At 29.6% G+C, this 23,300-nt stretch overlaps 1 protein-coding gene across 1 annotated transcript; it reads left to right on the forward strand.

The window, feature by feature from the left end:
• Window positions 1–11,421: 11,421 nt before the first annotated feature.
• LOC100164956 (MORN repeat-containing protein 3-like) lies at window positions 11,422–21,265 on the forward strand. Its single transcript, XM_001948535.5, has 5 exons — window positions 11,422–11,885; window positions 15,838–15,983; window positions 17,218–17,383; window positions 20,278–20,459; window positions 20,620–21,265. Exons 1-5 carry the CDS (start codon window positions 11,747–11,749, stop codon window positions 20,692–20,694), a joined length of 708 nt encoding a protein of 235 aa, XP_001948570.2. The 5' UTR covers window positions 11,422–11,746; the 3' UTR covers window positions 20,695–21,265.
• The last annotated feature ends 2,035 nt before the right edge of the window (window positions 21,266–23,300 follow it).

Consider the following 23,300-nt stretch of genomic DNA (forward strand, 5'->3'; position numbering starts at 1 on the left):
AACACATAAATTACGGTGACCATTACTCAATAACGTGGTACACTCTACACCACGGATAGATATACTATATACATAATAATTATCTTAAAGCGTGCTTGACACCTATAACTACATACAGGGCGATTACCTACATCTTTTCATTTATTTTTTTATTTTAAATGATTTCAATTAACAGAACAAAAAAATACACCATTTAGTTTTACTTATTGTTTTATTTTGAAAATCCCCTAAATGTTGTGCCAGTATTATTATACCGAATGTGTGCTTCAAATTGTTTCTTAAATATTATTAATATTGGTATAAAAATATCATAATCGTAGATATATATATTTTTATTTTTTTATTGCGTCTATACTGATATGTTTATCTGCCGTTCGCTATTTAATTTTCGGATCTGTAACGTGGCCTTCTTTGCTGTTCGACTACGCAGTACAATGGTTTTTGATTTACTCGATAATAATCTAAGTAAATGGTGCTTAAAAGGGACGGTGGCGTAGAGACATTTATTTTCAAATGAGAAATGTGCATTTGACAATATCAAAACCGCTTATTGTTCGAGTAATTAGATTTGAACTTTTCTTGTATATATACGTATTAGGGTGTTGACCAGTCACTAAAGGATAATAACCGATAATAGTACAATCTGTTTTTTTGTTTTATATTTTTTTTAGGGAACCAATTAAAATACAAGATTTAATCTCTACGGTTCTTTCAGACAATTGTAAAAAATAAATTGAATTCCGATTTTTTAATTAAAGAAATCAAATTATATTATAATTAATTTTATGATAGTTAAAATTAAATACGTTTTAGTAATTTGCTCCTTTTTTTATCAGAAAATAATGATCATAATAATAATTATAATAATATTTGAATCCGAAAAGTATTATAATTTTTGAACTTCCGATAATTTGATAACTTATATCATATTATAGTTCTGAAAATTGTACGTATTTGATGACAGAGAAAACGTAATTAAAATTTTATTATGTCTACTGAACATTCATGAACTTTGTTTACGGATACCGTTCTATAGTACCTATATTGTAATATATACGTTCAAAAGTTCGTGTACAAGGCAAACATAAAGAGTTTAGCTAATGAGTAAAAAATTCTAGTTTTCGGGTTAAATATTTGGTTCAAATTTTAAAGTTAATAATACACGCAGTTTCCGCACGTACATAAAAATGCGGTTTAATATCTCATTTCGAAAGTTTGTATAAGCTTTTAGAACTTTCAAACATAAAGTAGCAATATTATTCGTCGTGCAAAGTGTGCATATATTGTTACGCTGTTGAATGTAAATATCGTCCGAAGGTATGTAATATCATGTACCTACCAGCTATATATTACACCGGAACCCGTGTGGTCGTATCCATTTTAAACGGGACGAATGACGATAAAAACAAGAATAATGCGATTTATAAATTTGTACGGAGTTCGGCGATCGATATAAACGAATTTATAAATTTCGCACCTATACCTATTGCTATATGACGCGCAATATGTGGCCAAGTACACCACTACAACTACATAATAATAATAATATGTCTCCAAGTTTCTCGTCTTTCGTTTCGTATATAATATGACGTATTCCTGGGTCAATCAAAACACCTCGACCCCCCCTCCCCTCAATACAATTTCGGTTTAAAATTACCTAAGCTCTAATGAACATACCTATGTAAATTAAAACGAGTAGGTACCTAATATATGATTAGCCAACGAGTAGGTAGTCATACCCATATGACTATAATCAGAGGTGTTTGTATGAATAAATTCAACCCATAATATGCAAAAACTTATAAAACGGCACTTATCAATTACATATTATATATATTAATAGAAATAAAAAACTCAATATTCTGGGTTGGTATATTTTTTCGCTGGTGTAAACCGACAGAAAGGCCCCCTAGTCGGACATTCTCCTATTTACGCCACTGCTTATGAGACTATAACGCCAGCTGCATGGCGTCATTCGGCAATAACAATATATGATTGATAATAAAAAACTTTTTTACGACATGGTCAAGCCAATTTGTCAGCGTATCAGAGAATGTAGAAATACAAAAGAAAATCTTGTCGATATAAAGTTCTGTGATGTTTCAATTTGACACATTAAACAATTCTAAAATATATTTTACAGAAAATATTCATTTAAATAATATTACGATAATTCAATGTTACGGTATGAAGAAAAAATTGTTACGATTCCGCGGTTATAATAATATATTATATTATGTTCCATATTAATGACCTGTTGATAATAATAAATAATTAGGCGTAATTATAGTAGCTCGGGAATTCTTAACAACTTCATGTCCATAGCGTGTTGGTTCGTATATGAGCCATTTATTGAAAAATATGTGTTTTATTGTAAGGCTTGTTTTACATGTATTGCATATTAGTGACTGATCTTTGTTTATTAGAAAGGAATATGCAGCAAAAATGTGTCAGATTCTTATTCTGATGATAGAAATATCTTGACGTTGGCTGAGGTCCGGAGGTGTATACCATATTGTTTCGTCGAACATTTGATAGATTTTGTATTTTGAATAAATGTTTTATTTATTAATCAATGAAATTTTCGGTAAGTTTACAATGTACATAAGATAATATTATAGTGTATTTAATATTAACTTGTAGATAACCATAGTTAATAAGTTAAGATAATAATTTACAAAATGTCGTCTTAAATGTATCGTATAAAGTCACTTACAATATCCTACGCTTAGACGTGCGTTGCTAAAAAGATAAAATACGTTTAGTGGTGTCATTCAAGAAGTGTGTCACTTCCTCGTACTTACCCATCATGTATGTGCGATCTATAATATTATAAGTAACAACGACGAGAATTTCGACGAAAATAATGAGGTCGTTTCGCATTATCAAAGGCGGTTTAGAGTGTTTAGACAATCGAGATGGTACCTGTTGTATTATACGGGTTGTCCCTTTCCCCGCCGTATGATTTACTGTTCTTTTGAAGTGGTCGAGTTGGTAATATTATATTATGCTCACACCACCAGTAATATACCGACACGATTATGCCCTGTGTACATATTATATTAGTGTGCTCGGGTCCGGGACAGTGAGCAGCATCCACGCACAGGATATTAATATTGTTATTGTTATCATCTAATATTATTATTATTATCATTGAATATATTGTGTAATACCGGCATAGGCTTTTATTAAGGATTTAGGTCGGTCGTGAACCATCGCAAACAAATCCGCGTACGTATAATATACTGTTGACTGACGGTCATAATTAAACGTCCGTGGTCAATGTAATAGTATTATTAATAAGCCATAATATTATTATATTATAGCTGGCCGTCGATGGTAGTACCTGCCTAATAATAATAATATTATTATAATCAATGTATAAATATAATTTGCCAAACGTCACTCGAACGTGGTACATTAACCATATACCTATATAGTATGTGGGCATAATATTGTTTTACGCATGATGAGCTTTCGTTTTGCGCCGTAAATTTTTCGTCAGATTGTTTGCGAGGACGTGCTTTTGATATGCCCATGCGGTCCATCGCCCAAAAATAATGAAGTAAAACCCAAATGTGTATGGGCATTATGAAAATATATTATACCGTTATCGACTTCTTCATAATATTTGCACAAATATCAATTGCTATCGACACTGTCAGCCGCCGCGCCAAACAAACGATAATTTATTCGACTTTAATATTACACAATACCCGTGCATTTTGATAACATAATATAATATATAATGCTGTTATTGTTTTGGTCGGTTCCATTGAAATATATTTTTTATGAAACGAATCGCATTAAGTGTTTTTAAATTGAATTTTTAATTTGATATTAAAATATGTATATAGATGTATTATCTATGTACATATTTTTTATTATATATTTTCATACTTACGTGATTTATTCGGTTATCTCATTTGTATAGCTGTATAGCATAATAATAATAATATTATATTATAAACTATTCACTACTCAACGTATCGACGTACAATTATTATTAATCTCTTTGATTTTTAAACTGTTTACGATTATAAAATGTTCAATTTTATTTTATTGTGTATACAAAAATACAAAAGAGTATTCAATGAATACTTTCATACTAGGACGTGATTATATTATATCTAAAAGTTCCGATAACTCATAAGTCGGGTTTACAATGTTCAATAGTTTGGATTGATATACACATATACATTGGTATTACACAATAACATTATTATGATATTACTGCAGAAAGTTGAACTAATCTGTTTGATTCAGTCCGACGGCCTTATAAAATCGAAGCTTCGCATAGTTTTTATTTATCGTAAAATTGACATTATATGAGAAAATAAACTTAGTTTTTGGTAGTGTTTCAAAGAATATATTTTTAAAATACTTAGACGTCAGTTTAAACATCCCTAAATAACGATCCGCGTATAAAATATAAATGCACACATTATTTTCTGAAAAAAAAAATAAATAAAATCATCATGTCACCGTGGGACACAATTTAATTTATAGTAATATTATAATTTTCAAAATAAAATAATTGATTATACGAAACCGTTGAAAATGTAAGAAAACGTAGTCAAAATTAAGTAGTACATATTTTAACATATTTATGTTTAGAAATATTTTTAAATACGTCGTATAAAGTAGCTTTTAACAATTATTGCTGATAGAACTAACATATTATTAGTCGTTCATAGACTGGATTAACTAAATATATTTTATTAATTAACCAAATAATTGAATGATTTTCAAATTATGTAATATAATTCATGAAAAAAAAAAATCATTTACCTTTTTATCTATTTTTGATTACAGCTATAATGTATTTTTAAACTGCAGCCTATTTGTTAGTGCTGAACAATGATGTTTTTGTTAGAATTTTTCTTTTTTTGACAAATGATTATATTTTTGGAGAATCTGAAGTACGACATATATAAATAATGTATATTTCAAAATGTTTATAACACTATGCAGGTAGTAAAAAATATAAATGCATACGATTCATAGTCAAATGTACAAAAATATTTTCATAGTTAGATTAATATTATGAATTATTATTATAATAATTTTCTTTTATCAGTGTTTAGATTTTATTAAATAATGAGTTTAACAGAAGCTTAAAGTAGATTCAGGTTCAAATTAAAAAGTCTGGTATTTAAAAAAACATAGTAACTACATATATGCAGCTTATATTGTATCTAGTAAGTATTCATAGAATTTGAAACTACTGTAGTATGACGTATGTTTACTATAGTATGATCATACAGAAATAAATAGTATTATATTGCAAGAGTTATTCAAATTGTTGATGAAACCACTATAAGTATCACGTGTATTATAATAGTTTCTAACAAATTTACAAACAGTAATCCGTGCATGTATAATTTAGATATAGGTTGTGACTTGTGATAATAATAATATATACCTACTATTGATGTATTAATAACTTTAGTCTTATTAGTTTAATATTGTATTATTCGATGCATAAAATAAAAAAATCCATATCAAACCACTCGATATTTTTCGTCTACAAGGAAAATCTATGAACAATTATAAATATTATGTTTTTGTTAATAAGTCACCATGAGAATGAAAACCTCACGAAAAATCGGTCAAAAACCTTGTAGCCCAAAAATATATTAATGTTAAAAATATGTCTAAATTATTTTAGTAATGTAATATAAATATTACGTAGGTATAATATAAAAATATAAAAATAAATTGTGGGGTAGACCGGTAACTGTGGACTGTATGATGGTATGGGTAACTTTACAATAAAAAGTCGTAGGTATTTTGTTAATTTGCCAGGTGACGGCCTACTATTCCCCTAAAAAAAATAATAATGAATAAAGGGACACAAAAGTGCCGGCCGGCGTAGGGTTCTTAAAACTAATTACAATAATTCAACTTACGATAGTATAATAGTCATATGGGGCTCCGTGATGCCGGTGATCACTGACGGTGAGATTCCTAGGTGATGGTGAAACTGACGGTGAGGTACGGGTGATGGTGACGTTAAGGTGCAATGGTGTCGGTAACAAAGAAAAACTAATACGTAGCTTTGCCCGTGAAGTAGGTACACAAAAACAAAAACATAAAAAGTAAACGGCAAGACAATCTCGTGATAATGCACCAACACCGGCAACTGGTCGCGAAACTCGGGTGCGTGCAACTGATGGCTAACCGGTGACACCTGATCGCAGCGGTGTAGTAAGGTATGTCGGGTGGCAGTTTTTCTCATCACCGTTTTGTTTCGGTATATGAGGTCTGAACACTGAACATAAATAAATATCATTTGTTCTTCAAACAACTTTTATATATCTAGGTACACAACTGTCAAATATTACATACAGAAATTAAAAAACTTAAAACACTTAGGTGGTATAGCCGTTGTAGGTATATAGTAAGAGGATTAGCTTTAGAGAATAACTAAAATACAGTTATAGCTTTAGAAAAATAACTATAATAAGTCATTAATATAGGTCAGGCCATGTGAATGTGTTGGAACCACGAAATTTAATCAATTGTAATAAAACCCTGCAGTCACGACAAATGTGAAGAAGTCTCCAGTACGTCGGTGGAATGTGTGCGGCGGTCGTACTCGGGTATTTTATTGTATTTTAATTTTGTGTTTGTTCCATTTCAGTGTACCAAAATTAATAAAATATTATTGTTCACAGTTAGATTAGGAGTAGATAAAACACCTTGCTGTTTGTTTGAATTCGATCCTAAAACGATTAACTATTGGTCATGTTCCAGAGGATTGGAGGAGATATAGTGTAGTTATATTAGATACTTTAACCAATTGGTTAGGTTAGGTTAGTTGCTTAATGTTTTTTTTTTTCAGATTTTCCAGTATACTGAGGTACATTTACCACGAAAAAGTGCACACACAACAATATTCAGTAAATTTTTTTATTTATTTGCTGAAAATTGTGAACTCGTGGGATCCCAACGATTTTGTTCTTCCATTATTCCATAGACCATAAATAAATAAATAAATAAATAAATTCTATAGTTATGGTAATAATAGAAAGGAAAAATAATGATTATACTTAACAAGTTTCCAATTATAACATTTCTTTTTAAAAAATATTAAGAAATGTAGATACCTATATTATGATAATATGTTTATATTATTATGTGTCATTTGCTTTTATATTAAACTTAAATATAAACAAACGAATATTTTCTCGAATATTTATAAAAAAAAAAGGTACTTATATATATATTTCCTTTTACAATAAATAAAATTATCATTAAAGTCGAGTCAGAAAAATAGATTTTTTGGTGTGGAATGAAATCGAATTTTATTACAAGGAATAAGAAGATATACGATAATTGCCTGTCATAATTTCTTTGTCTGGAGAAAGCACTTAATAATGATTTACACAAATTACTATAATATTTGATCCATTAAAATGTTCATCATTCAAAAATCATTTTAACCGTGGTATTATGTTTTTCAGACGATTAGTTTTATACGTGCATTATTTAATAATTTATTTATCTTAAAACTACACACATATTTTAGTATAATTCAATAATAATATAATATATTTTGGCATTTACACATTTTGTTTTATATATAACTAAGTGCCCGAAGTTGTTCAGGCCAAAGATTTATTTTTTTAATAGATACCTATATTTGTACAAAATATATAAGCCATATAATATCTTTATTTTAATATCGCTGATTTCGCACACTTCATTGCCCGTAAAAAATGTCAACTCTTAAAAAATTGTGGTTGTTCAACTTCTTTTGGGTGTAACTCGCTGCAGTAAGTGCAACTACGCCGGATCGCGGACATTGTGCGACAGTATATCAAGTAGGCATTGTGCGAAAATTCCATTTTATGCCGCAATGCCGCATGCTTGATCTGACCGATTAACCAATGGAAACCAATATACAAATAAAATATTAATTTCTACTAATTATTATTTCCCCTACATAACCAATAGCAACCATTTATAAACAACAATTTCCATCGTAAATCTCAAAATACCTGTTTGATAAATATTATTATATTGTATAATATAGATGTATAGGTATTTGCACGATAATCAAATAAATTATTCAAAATTATAGATAAACGTCATGTTTAAGTAACTACGCCATATTACCATCATGACAATCGTAATTAATTAAAATATAATTGCACACTTTTTAAAACCGAAACAATATAATAGAACATAAAGATTGTACGAGATGATTTTGTCGTCAGTCGATCGAATTATGGAAATATCAAAAACTTACTAAAGCTTGGTTTCGTTGACGATGGCAGAGCTTAATATAAAAAAAGGCGACCTAGACGTGTCAGAATACACTTGAAACTATGATAATACGTCGAAAAAAATCCCGCGGTTTAAGATATTCAGCCCACGATAAAATCGCTTTTAAGTTCCGTCACCGGGTGGGGAATAATATAAAAAAAAAAAAAAATATCGCCAACTTTGCTGTCGTTGTAAAAATATACGACGCATAATCGGCAATATACGTTATCGGTAATAACGTTTAATAATCAAATATTGTTTTTAGCACCACCATGTATTCCATTTTATAATAATATAGGTGGGGATTAAAATTGTCAGATAGTTCCTATATATAAGCCATTTTACGTAAACAATGTGCACAATAAATTATAATATTCCACTACACCAAAGTACAATACGCGTATTTATTTATTCTGTTGCAGAACAAACACGGACACCGTCACATCGAAACTATAATAATATTGTAACGAGAGCTAACGGACGGCATTCGCAAAATATAATAATAATATAATATACAATATGATGCCATAGCGTATTGTACGATTCGTATACAACCGAAATGAATAAAACGTTTTTTTTTTTTTATTATTTTTTTTTTCATCTACGACGCTTACTTTTTTTTATCGTCTATTCGACGAACATTCATATTATTATTATTATTATTATTATTATTATTAATATCGAATATCAGCTTTATATAATCCCCGGTGGCGGCAGAGACAGTAGCCGTCGTAATATTGTTATATTATATAGCCGTTAGGCGAAGATTCGATAAAAATTTCAACCGGATTTACACGACGTACGTCCCCGAAGGCTCCCGAATGAGCGCCATTGGAAAGTTTCGTTAAAGTTTTTAAGTGTTTCACCACGTCGTACTATAATATTATATTATATATACGTACGTGCATATACATATCGGATATGTACGTCGTACAATAATTGTCTACATATATAGATTCTACAACACATACACATTACTGCACGGTCGTCTGGAACTTGTTGAACTCGGCAAAAGTGGTATACGCTAACTCGATATATTATAATTATTATAAAAGTACGCCGTTGGTATAATAGTCTCGTTTAAACCAGAGTGGTGTTCACGTCGCACACGCCTGCAAACTATATTATGCACATATTATATCATAATAATATAATAATTCAATATTCGCGTGTATAAGACGCAGTGTGTGTTTATCCTAAGTCAATTTTTGAGTTTTCAAAATATTAAATATTTTCTTTTACACAAGAAAAACAAACCATTTGTTGTTGTTTTTACCGTGCCTAGTGGTTTTTAAGGATTTTAAATCATATTAATCGCTATTTTTTTTTATGCCAATAGTCTGTCTTATAAGTGGTCTGGTGTCGGTTTTTCAAATTTTCTGCAAACCTATAAAATTGAAAAATTACATTTTGATAGGCAACTACATTTTTTATCTGAAAGAAGAAGACTTCCTACCGGCCTCATTGAACTCCGACATTTTATTTTATTTCAAATAATCTCTATATATATAAATGGATCCCTTTTTCCCTTGGTCATCGCACTACGCGTGAACGGCTGGACCGATTTCACTAATTCTTTTTTGTGTATTCGTAATTATCAGGACAAGGTTATTATGAAAGACCATTTTAGGAAAATCAACTGGAAAAGTAGGAAATATGGATGTCAAAAATACAATAGTGGAGCATCTGTCCAGAAAAAAAATAAACTAAATAATAAAAAAATGTATTGTTTCAGATTAAAATAATAATAGTGTATTATACATATATGGGTTGCTATTGGTTAATCGGGAATGTTTGTTGATTTGTATTATTAATTATCTTCAATAAATATAATAATATCTATATATAAATGAATGTTGGTGTGTAGAATAGACCTCTGGGAAAAAGGTGGGTTAATTTAAAAAAGGATAAATTTGGTTTTTTTATTCATCGGATTTTAGTACGGTTAGGTTAGATTAGGATTTTGTATTAATTGATTATATTAATCCATCGTAGGTGGACAAACTTGATATAACTTTGATGCTCTAGAGTTAATTCATACACTTACGTACAAACAGCACGGGGTCCGCGATCTACCGCAAGTAGATTACCTACGTGATAATATACTGCTGCAAATCAGAATTTTTATTCCAGGCAACGGAAAAAATAAGATAGGTAAGTTTTTAACACTATACACCGAATATTAAATAATTAATTGAACAAAGTTTGAATCATATAGAGTTGGTACATTTAACGGGCATCAAAGTACACGAGATCAGCTATTTTTAATAAAAATATATTTATCAATAATACCGCTAGAAACATTTCAATACGTTTTCATTAACCGTTTTTAGGATTCCGTACGGTAAAACGGGACCCTATTATTAAGCCTCTGCTGTCCGTCCGTCCGTCTGTCACCAGGCTGTATCTCATGAACCATGAAAGTTAGAAAGTTGAAATTTTCACAGATTATATTTATGTTGCTGCTATAACAACAAATACTAAAAATCCTATAATTATAATATAAGCAGTGTTGCCAACATATTTATAGATTTCGGTATGGAACCCTTCGTGTGCGAGTCTGACTCGCACTTGGCCGGTTTTTTTTTATATTTACTTGCCGATCACATTGAACAATACAATTTGGATAAAAATTATAAATATCATCGTCCAAAGGCAAAATAAACAACCAATCTGCACGGCCGACTAGTGGTAAATATAATTCGTAAGAAAAATCTTAACATTTTATAGAGTTTCAGATTTAAATGTTGATGAACAGAGTTCAATTCGGATGTAGAATATTACATTTTATTAGTTAAAAAAAAAATTATCAAATTCGGTTGATTCTACAGAACATGATCATATTCCCGTAAAGCGTATTTTTGGGGAGTTTTCCGACTGCGTCCCGAAATGACCTTTTTTAATTTTCCTAGTGCGTCCATTTTTGTGGACAAAATTACATTGGCACCGGCTGTGGCTGCCTTAATATTATTAGTAGTAACCCTTGAACTGTGCAATTGACTGACGTATTGTTGTATATTATTTATTTTTATTCGCGTCAGCTAATGGTTTCGTCGTGTAACAGAGCACGTCATTATCTATAATTTATACAATTTGTCTATGTTATATCTAAGTATAATTATTATAACCCACCGCCATCAAAACTCAACACCGATCGATTCGCGCAATACACGAGAAAATCGTTTTTATTTACAAAGTTTCCAGCACGTTCTGCTGAAGAAAACAAAAAAAGTGATGTGCTAGCACTGATACCTTTCGATAGCTATTACACATGGGTCCGTGTAATCGACACTTTGGCGGACTTGACCTAGTAACCACGTTGCTAAGAAACAGTGCGTGTTAGCAGTTGCGGCGGCGGCGAAGCATATTATTTAGTTCTCCGACACTGTATCTAATTGAGAATAATATTTTTCGACTATTCCATTATTCTCGTCACCGCCTGGAAGGTTATTCGGACCGAAAACCTCTCAAAATGGCTTCGAACCATCGCAGTTGCGGCCCGTCCAGGATACAGTGGTTGGAACAGAAGTCCATGAAAAACGGATTCAAGCCCGGAGTGTACGAAAAGTACGGGCTGTATGTGGGCAACTGGGAAGACGACAAGAAACAAGGTGAGTTGACAATTAGTTATTGCAGAGGGTAGGTCAACCGATTAAATGTCGGTTTTAATCGTCGTGTTTTTCGATAATTTTGAGATGGGTTCCTGACATCATTCAGATAATATTGTGTTGTTATTTATTTTAACAATATAGGTAACTATGTAGCTAAATAATAATATGCGTACTATTGGTCTACATCTATCTAAACTGTCAATTTTCACTTTTATATACAGATTACTTTGATTTTTAGTTCCGTCTATGTAATTGTATTACTATAACTAAGTATTTAACGTACTCTATATTGCACTGTTATATATTTTATAAGTTAATTTTCCAATAAATGAATAAATATTATAAAATATTATATAATATTATACAGGATGCATCGAGGAAATTTGACAATTATTGCACATTAAAATACGTTGTATATACGTAAAGATAACCGTGATACACTAACTATATAACAACAATGCCATTGGGCGTGATTTAGAATAACCAAGTTTTAAAAAACCACGTGTCAAAACATAATTTTACTGAGCTTATATTTTTTTGCTTCATCATGTCTTATAATACATTACACGTAGGTGCTTTAAATGAATGATATATTATTGATTGTACCTATTAATTTGTTTTTTTTTTTAATTTAAAATATGAAGTTTATATCTAAATAAATAAATCGTAGTACCTATAAAAAAAAAAAAATATATATATTGTATTCTTATAAAAAATATTAATAGAATAAATATGGTAGGTATTTATCAATAAATCTAAATTGTTATCTATAACAATTGATAATTATAAATTCTCAAATTTGATTTAAACTCATAAACCTAAATCATAATATTAAGATTTTCTATTATTCATTTAAAAATATGGTTTTTATTTACGTTTTCATTATTCTCTTTTTTTCATTAGATACAAACGATTGACGATTCGATTGTAAAAAATTTTTTATAAGTTGTATTATTAATCATATATTGTTTAAAACAATTTGATCTTTCGAAATTGTACTCTTTTAAATCATATAATATATTGGTATAAATTCAAAATTGTAATATTCTGTGTTTAAAATTTTTAACCATCATACAATATTCTCGTGTGGCTACTTTAATTTTATATTTTTAACGCAGCGATAAATATTGGGTTTTACGATGATGTGTTTTTCTATTGTTTTTCGTATATATTGATTTAAAATTTAACATAATTAATAATATCTACACCTGCATGCCTTGAATGCCGTGACACAAGACATGATCAGGGAATATTTTAAATACTTACTACCTACAATAATTTAGATGTATGCAGTACGGGTCATATTATAGAATATTTGTTAGAAAGCTAACGAACAATTCATCATCTTGAGAATATATTATTTTACCTCGACCCACCGTTGTTTATTTAAAAAAAAACAAATATGAATTTTTAATAACAGGTGAAGATTTTGAAACCCCCTGTTTAATGCGGACTTCTCAATAATAAAGTACACCCAAACCCTCAAAACCAACTATACAGCAGAATGACTATCGTTGTTACTCATTTTAGGACATTCGTTGGTCCTATTCCCTTTATGTCCATGATAATTTTGACCTAAGTTAATAAATTAGGAACAAACAAATTGAAGATAAGGTTACGCAACTATAATATAGACCCTTTATTATAACAAAAATAAATCGATACCTTGTTTGTTGTTATTTTTTATAAAAAAAAAAAAAATAGTTTTAAAAGTAAAGTTTAAATGACATTTTTTATATTGTAATATTACGTGTCATCGACTAAAAACACAAGTCAAAATGCATGCTTATTATAATGGAAAAAGGTTTTTTTTTTAATTTTCTTTTATTACCGTAAAAAATGACTAAACCCAAACAAACACGAGTTTTTAAAATCAAAGTATATAAAATATGAATAATTGTATTGCTTATACATGAATATTGTTCCTTTATGATAATGGGATGATCTAAATAGTAATTAAACTAAATTAGCTATACTGTTAAACTTTCATAAGTTGGTTAGCAATATTTTTTGTTTTTTTTTGATTAGAACTTTCATTTAATTAATTTTTTTAAAATACATCAACTCTAATAAATCTGAGAATAAATCCAACATTGACAAAACACTCTGAAATAGCAAGCTAAGCTTTATAGATTTAAATGTACATAATGTAATAATATAACTTACAATTCTAATCAACTATTTATTATTGATTTCAATTTAAGTTAAAATTACATTTTTTCAAATGGTTACAAATATTAAAATATAATATTGAAACAAAAATAATTAAATTTGGTAATTTTATGGTTTATAGAAAATGCTAATATAGTATAGTCTAATACAGTAGACATTTCATGGATATATACGGTCATTTTTTTTTTTTTAGTGTAACACCAAAAACCAAATTTTGTCAAAAACTTATAGTTTGTATAAAAATTTCCGTCTTGCATCAATTTTTTTTCCTATACGATTTTGAAAACTACTGTGAATTTCGATCTCCCAAATGCATCAAGTAGATTCACTTTTTCACAAGAAAAGATAGTGAAGTTGAAAATCGAAGCATTATTTCGATTATCAACTACAATAAGAAGTACACAGATGCATAAAAAAAAAAAACGAGCCGCATCATTATAATCAATACATTCACTCAGATTCTAAAACGAAACGTATCTATATAATATCGTTATTTAACACATATTAAGTCAATAATCAATAAAGTATCGCCGTTCGTCATATTATAATCTATTTTTTTTTATAAAATCAACTGTAATGCTGGTAACCACGGAGATAGTAATTGTAGTGATGGATGGACCATTTGGGTATTATTTGTATGATATGTATTTGTACGCAGTATGCTACATACAGTTTACAAAAAATACGATAATAATGTGGAAACCTCTAACACTTAGTGCCGATGTATATAATATTACGCTCGCGTAACTGACTTTTACGTTTATAGCGAATATTGTGCGACGATGTAGGTCAATTCATTAGTAGGTCAGTTATTATTATTATTGAAAAAGTAGGTTAGGTACACAATAATAGACTAGGTATTATATTTTGGAAACTCCATGTACGACCCTGACCATTGCACAAGTTCGGCAGATATATTATATATTATTTGTAGTACATAATATATGATATTTGAAAAATAATAGCGATGGACGTTAAAATAGATTTTGATGATTTTAGTAGGTACCTATTAAATCTTTTATTTTCAGTCTATCTATATCACATTATTCACGAGAAATCTCTATATAATAATCGCTACCACGACCGTGGTAGTTAACTGAAATGACTGTACTTTAAAATTATTGATAGTATTCGTTCGATGACAACGTTACTTTCGGTGAACAACAATAACCATCTGGACCTTATATATAAAATACGAACAGACACGACAAACTTGTTGCTAACCAAGACGTATACGTTCGACAGTGGTAGTACCCGATAGGGATCCGTCACAATAAAATCATATAGGTAAAATATTGTCGCTCGAGTACCTTAGTTTTACTACAAATATACTAGAATATTATGCTAAACGTAGGTTTTTGTATTCATTCACCGTATAGATTAAATACGTGAAAACACATCAAATTCATCTTAATTTGTTTTTTTAATCTTAATTCATTCAGAGAGCATTTTGCAATGATAATATTATAATAGTATTGTAATAACTAATATTATTCATTATTAAAATGTTATAATAATATTATTAAACAAAAAATTGCTGTCTGGGTAAATAGTGTTCAAATGGTATTTTTACCAAAATGAAATAATAATATTTTAGGTAGGTATACAAGCATCGAATTATATTTTTTCACGTTTATGCGCGTTATTCATTATTACAAAACTGATTGTAGTAATATGCACGAAAAATCTAAATAAAATCATCCACTTAAGCTATTTTAATATTTCCCTTTGCTCCGTCGTTCAATTGTTTAAAATCTGTACGGTGGGTTTTTATACTTAGGAAAAGGAAAAATGTTTTACAAGAACTATACAGTTTACGAGGGAGATTGGGTCGCGAACAAAAGACATGGTTTTGGCGTGCTGATGAAGAAAGTTGATGACCATTTTGTATACGTTTACGAAGGACAATGGATCAATAACCGATTCGTAAGTAGTAGTATTAAAATATGTATAGGTATCTATATAATATTACGTAGGTACTTATATAATATTATACGACTTGAACACAATACCTATTGCTGAATAATGAATACAACAGTTTTCTCGTTAGTTAAGGCACTTAAACGATCATATTTTTACAAATGACATACGGACGGTGTAGTATAGGTACACGACTTTAAAAATCTATCTTAAACAAGTTGACTGCTCTACCAATTTCTCTGATTTCGCCACGAACGCCTTGAGTATCGTACGTGCACTCAGGTTAGGGAAGTTTTATGAATCCGGTCTGAATATCATATATTATAATATTATGATACTCAGTTTTTTTTAGTGTCTCTGGTACGGGGAGTTCCTTAGATATAAATAAATAACTAATCTTGAAAAATGTCGAGTATCACACACGATAAGTACTCAAGAAGAAACTGGCAAGTATAAGTAAAATATTAAGGTCTATAATTGAAAATTGTAGGTACGTGTAATACACAAGACGGTCGACTTGTTGAGGATACACATTTACTTTATTTAAAACTGTGATAGGTATCGCATAATATGCAGCCAACACGCGCTCAGAGTTTCATTTTATCTCTTTTATCCTCATTATATATTATACCTTTAGTAAATTTATTATTTTTGTAATATTTAAGAATTTAAATTTATAGATACATCAACATTTTCAAGAAAAATAATCTGCTTAACAATTTGAAGTAAATATAGAGGTGGTTCTCGCCAGAAAATAACAATTCCGTGTGTCCACAGTCTCCTTAAATGACATACAAAAATCGAAATGTTTTCAAAAACGATCTTAGAGTTTATGAAAAAATAAAAATTAAATAAACTCGATTACTTGTTGTCATATTATAGTGAAATGGTTATATCACTCTATATTTATTTATATTGTAAAAGTTTTTCGAGGGGACGGGGTCAAATGACAATTATATCGAGACGTTGTGAACTTACCAATGTATATTATATTATCATAGCATGAGACACAGCACGATTTCGAGTGCTTCGCGAATTATTTATACCTTACCTACATTTAATTTACGTATATAATATGCAATAAACACGATGACGATAATAGTATTATATTATAGTCACGTTAATCGTCAAACGAGACGTTTCGGTGTTCGCGCTCAAAAAGTAGCGATTGCCGGTTTTATGCGAGCAATGGACTTTTATAATACCATAACATACAATGTTTATTATCGTCTTTATAAAGGCTAAAGGCAAATTGTACGAAGCGGGCGGCATTTACGATGGTAGCTTTTCCATGACCGGTAACAGAATAAAATGCGGTTACGGGACCATGCGGTGGAACGACGGTGCCATATACCAAGGTCATTGGCGAAACAAAGAACACGACGGCCGAGGAAAACTCACAGAAGGTGAAACTGCATTGCATTATGTCATTTATAACTATACATATTACCTACATTTATACAAGGTGTTAAATTTATCACCAAACTGCAGTTGTCTTATGTGTTTTCAAAAATAATATTGTTGAAAATTATATTTCTACCTATTTGCTCGTCGTTACCTGTACCGAATTGCTTTTTAATAAATCGTATTTTTATTTTTTAAACAATAACATTAATTTTAAATGAGAATATTTTTTTCGAAGATTTTTATGCTTAAATATAATTTCGATCAAATAGTCAATAAGTTATAATATATAGGTACAATTATTTAAAGCCTTTTGTTTTGATGAACACATGATGTACTGCCGTGCACTCAATTCTACTCGTATAAAATGCAAATGCTTGCAACTAGACCACGAATTTTATGCATTTACATATTATGGAGTTATGCAAATTTATATAATAGCGTTTTTCCACAAGAAATGCATATTTCATTGGTTCGTGGCGTAAAGGCCATATTGCATAAATAATTGCTTATTTTTTACATGAAATGAATTTGAAAGTTTATCACTGTCGACCGGAAGAGTTTCTAGCCGTCGTTATACTAGCCGATCCCGCGCACTTAAAATTGTAAATTGTTATTGTTCAACTCATTTTGGGAGTAACTCGCTGCAGGAAGTGCAACTCGGCATTCTGAAAACGTCAGATGGCGGACAGTGGCGATAAGTGCAACTTGCCTACCTTGGTAGGCAATGTGCGAAAATTCGGTTTGATTCAAACTTGTACTTGATATGCCCGTTTAGCTAATGGCAACCAATAATAAATAAATACTATTTCTGCTAATATTAATTTTTATTGTCACCAATAGCTAAACAAACATTTCCGTCGTAAATGTCGAAATCCCTGTTTGAGCACTATCCGGGCTCCTATTTATACTAGCGTGATGTTATATAGCCTTTCTCAATAAATGGACTATCCAACACAAAAAAAATTCAATTCGAACCAATAGTTTTTGAGATTAGCGCTTTCAAACGAACAAACTCCTCAGCTTTATAGGTAATAATAGTATATATAAGTGAATCATAATTATCGTGTTTTAATAAGATAATATTATGTTGTCTTTAATCATTTGCACACAACGCGCTCACATTTACAGCCAGTAACAATCGTTTAAAAAATTCTTTCTTAAATTCTGTAGTTTTTTGAAAAAATACCGCATAAAATAAAACAAACCAGACAATCCACTTTACCGAAAAACTACGTTGCAGACATTTACATAAAATATGTCTTGGAGCAAATAAAGAGAAATATTGGTAAAAAACTTGATTATAATAAAATTTTGGTATATGAGACTACAGAGACACAGAGTAGGTTCATGTTGGTGCCAAACCACGAATTTATTTAGTAGAAAACCAACCATAAACCTTTCTTTTATTGTTATACACACATCATTGCTTTTAATCAATCGACTGTGACTTTACATAAGTCATGTAATCATCTCGTTCTTAAATGAGTTAATTATGTACAACAAAACAATTATATTGTTAACAATAACTTTTATTAATTTAATCAATAATTATGTTTGGTCCACTATCTACTAGATCCTATACATCATGTACATTTTTAAATTAAAATAAATACATTAATAAAAAGAATCGAATTATGAAAACTTCATTTTAGGTGCATATTTTAACATTATATATTCATAAATTCAGGCTTTAATGTCACATAATATCTGCTTTGGTGCATATTATTGTTATAATCGAATTGTTTCTACTGCATGTAATTATTGTACGCAGTAATGTAGTGTTAACCTCATGGTCTACTTATAAAAATAATGATTAACTGGTTCGATGAGTGTAAACATTTTTTTTTTTTTTAAGGAAAAATGAAGTTTTGGAATATAAATATAATATGTTTAGAACACCTTAAATCCCAGTTGAGTCTGTTATTTTCCATCCGTTAGTTGCCAGTTGTAGGTACATAGCTATGATTGTTTGTATTAAGGTTATTTTATGTATAACCAATGACCGTCGTTCTATTCAAAGTAAACTCATACCAGCCAATATTAAAAAAAAAAAAACATAGCACGCTACTCGATATTTTTCGCCTACAAGGAAAACCTATGAATCATTTTTTTTTAATTTAAAAAATAAATTCACAATTTATACTACAGGTATAATGAGTAAGTGTGGTGACCTAATATAACAATTGACATACGTAACATTAATTGTAAGTAGGAAAGCTCCCAGACCCCAGCAGTTTCCACCTGACAAGAAATTGCCTATGAATCATAAATATGTTTTTGATAATAAGTAACCATGACAACTAAAACCTTACGAAGAATCGGTCAGGCACAAAAAAAACTGTATCTAGCTCAAAAATGTATTTATTTTAATATAAAATACGAGTACCTATATAATATAGATTCGTCGCGGACAATATTACAAATTAGGTACTTACCATAATATATATATAAAATTTGCCAAATAATTATTTTTTAAATGTAAAATATTAAGAAATTATAGTTTATTGCATTGTATTAAAATACTTTTAGAAACTAACTTTTTAGTTATAAAATAATCATCAAACATTTTTTTTTAATTATTGATCTCAAGCATCGGCCTCTACGGCTGTTAGCATTTTGTAGGTGGGTTTCGGTTGTCTGAGAGGAACACGTGTATGTGGGGCAAGGATTCGTCTCTAAAAACCCGGGTGGTCGGCCATCCGGGAACTAGCAACGCCGGCCGATGCTTTACCTCAGAACACGCTAGTGACTGAGGCCAACCGCCGAGCCCCACTGTCGTATATTATATATTATACCTACTTGCTATGTAAAAGTATATTAATATTATTATTAATGGGGGAGTATCGATTTTTATTTTTTGTTTTCAAAATATGTAATTATACGCATCTTACAGTGAACGGTAACGTTTACGCCGGACAATGGAGAAATGGTTTGAGACACGGTGAAGGTGTGTACGTGTTCAAAGACAAAGGTCAATTGATGGAGGGCGTTTGGATCGGCGGAGAGCTGAAACTCAGCACCATCAGATATCTCGACGAATCGACCATTGCGCGAACACAATATGTGATGCCCGAGGTATAATAGGCATAATATTATTATTATTTTTGTATTGCGTATTTCGTATGAAAAAAAAAATTGTGTTTGACATTATATATACATAAATCATAAATGTTTAGAATAACGGAGATTAAACGGGACGTATATAGTAATATTTTTATATGATCTGTTAATATAGATTTCCAAATCTGACGAGAAAAGTATAGGAGAAGAGTACGAGAACGCGAAATCGAAAATGCTCAAAAACCTGTGAAAAATATCGTAATCGTTGCGTTAGGAATTTATACATTTTATAAAATAATATTAAATTGTGAGTATAATATAATGTATACGGTATGATATAACAATCTACCATAGTATATTGTGTACTACCGAAGGGTAGGGGGCAGTGTCGAAATCGTCTGGCTGAGCGTGAATAATTTTTATGTTTTTTCCGTGATCTGATAATGCAGTCGAGAAATGCCATGTCGTTTCGGTTGCTCCCATTCAGAAGGACAGTTTTACGAGTTTGCCAAATAATAAGGATAATACATTAAGCACGGTAGATTTAAACTAGGAATCCCGAATCGGTATCTGAATATTTCGGTTCAGCTCCTTTTGTTAAGCTTGATGAAGTATCCCAGCGATTAAACATTGTTCGAGGGTAACTACAGTAAGTATATGGTTGTGTGATCAGGGTTTCCAACGATATGGTTGTACTAAGGAAATTATTATAACATATTATAATATGCAAATGTAAGACTTCCTTTGTAATTATTATACGTCTTATAATGTACATAATATAATGATAAATTAGTTTCAGTCTATATAGGCTCATTATTTAGAAAAGTTTAAACTTTTTTGAAAAGATTGTATTACATAATTTGACGCAAACCTAATTAAAAAAAAAAATATATATATATATATATATACTTTTCAAAACGGTTTTATTTTTATCTGCAGTCCTATGTAATTTAATTTATTTGAACCACAACATCATTATTCGATTTCATATTCCAAAGCAGTATAATATTTTTAGGAGTATTTAGATACATACGAATCAAAGATAATAATATAGTTACTACATCACCGGGCAATAAGTCGATGCACAAATAGTTTATTCAATAAAATTAATTTTTTATGTACCAGGCAATGTAAAATACTGTAAGTATAATTACATACATTCACTATATAATATACAATTGTCGTATTGATTTTGTGCAGCCGTCGGCATAAGAAATGTTTTCTTGTAAGGATGACGTGTTTAGCCAATGCAGTTCCGTCCTTTTTAGAGTTTTTATAATTTATATAAAATATAAATTGTATTCTGTCTTTCTTACACTATTGTAATATTTTATTTTATCTCATTGTAGACTTACATCATTATTGTTAAATTTGTTAAATTATTATAGTTGTATTATTATGAGTCACTGTAATATTAGGCTTCGGCCCGTTAAAAATAATTACAATAAATAATTAGTATGGAGTAAAAACTTTATTAATCATAGTAGCATGATTATAATTATAAAAATAATATCGTTAACTATAGTAATATAATAAGCCTATAAACCATAATCAGCTATTACTAACTAAAACAAAGTTTAAATTATTATTATATTATTTTATATAATAAAACGCTTATATTATATTCATGATATTCTACTTTGTTATACTCAGTGAATGCTTTCCACACAACATATTATATTTTATTTAGTCCTAGCATGGACCATTTGCTCGATATATCACAAGTATGATTATTCAATGCATTTTAATAATTAATATTATTATTTTAAATTAATATTATCATCACACGGCGTGTTGGATAGGCAATTCTGGTACATCAATGTCGCGGACTGTGGATACAATTTATTTTTCCGATAATACCTACATATTGTATTATTATGCCATATTTTACCTCAAATAAAATATCATTATAGTGTAACAAATTAAAAGTAAAAGGTAGGTTTTGTATAATTTGTTATATGTATATTTCATTCAATCACATTGTTATTATTTATATTATATTTTTCAGTATAATATTATGTTCGCTTAAAATGGCTTTAAATATTGCAAAATGTAAAATATGTTGTTCAACTTTATAAGTTGAACGTTTATATTTTTATATACAACCATAATATAATGAAATCGTATCACTCGTTATCACTCGTCGACGCTTACTAAATATTATTATTTCATATATTTATTTGAAGTTATTGTTCATTGGTAATATTATTCGTCGAACAAACGTTTGGTGTATGGGCATTTGCAATAGCTTCTCGAGATAAACAGCGAACATATCATTGTTCGGACTGTGTTTGTTACGGTTAAAATACGGGTTTTTTGTTTTCATTGTTCGAGGAAGAACTAAAGGGTTGAATGATGACTTAAATGAACCGCCGGACACAGTCGCGGTGTTATAACGGAATACTGATGTTTCAATCTGAAAGTATAGTCGGAAATCCATTGATAAATGATAACAATATAATAAATGGACTAATATTTTTCTCACAAAGCTATAACTAGATTATTATCCACCACCTTGTATAATTGAGTCTTTAGAAGGTATCATTAATCAAGATATGATATCAATATCTAAGACGAATACCTACAGATTTTTCATATTATTATTGTTGTAATTGTAATTTATTTTTTAAACATCGTTGATTGCAAGTGAAGTATAAAAGATATTATGTCTTTTTTTTATTTTAAAATACCTATTATGTTGATAATTTATTTCTGATTGGGAACGATGCATGACGTTTCATGCATTAGTATTATTATGACGCATTATTATTATTATTTTTGTATCTGTCATCATCATTTGGGGTAGTAAAAATATTTTGATATTCAAGAGGATTTTTACTAGAAAATTGGATCTAG

The sequence above is a fragment of the Acyrthosiphon pisum genome, chromosome A1 (genome assembly GCF_005508785.2).
Source record: "Acyrthosiphon pisum isolate AL4f chromosome A1, pea_aphid_22Mar2018_4r6ur, whole genome shotgun sequence".
Lineage (NCBI taxonomy): Eukaryota > Metazoa > Arthropoda > Insecta > Hemiptera > Aphididae > Acyrthosiphon > Acyrthosiphon pisum.

Bases quoted from the DNA above. Each gene is read 5' to 3' on its own strand.
- LOC100164956 (XM_001948535.5), top strand. From the start codon at position 11,747: ATGGCTTCGAACCATCGCAGTTGCGGCCCGTCCAGGATACAGTGGTTG. The intron at 11,886-15,837 runs GTGAGTTGACAA...TTTTATACTTAG, and splicing joins GGAAGACGACAAGAAACAAG to GAAAAGGAAAAATGTTTTAC. The intron at 15,984-17,217 runs GTAAGTAGTAGT...GTCTTTATAAAG, and splicing joins AATGGATCAATAACCGATTC to GCTAAAGGCAAATTGTACGA.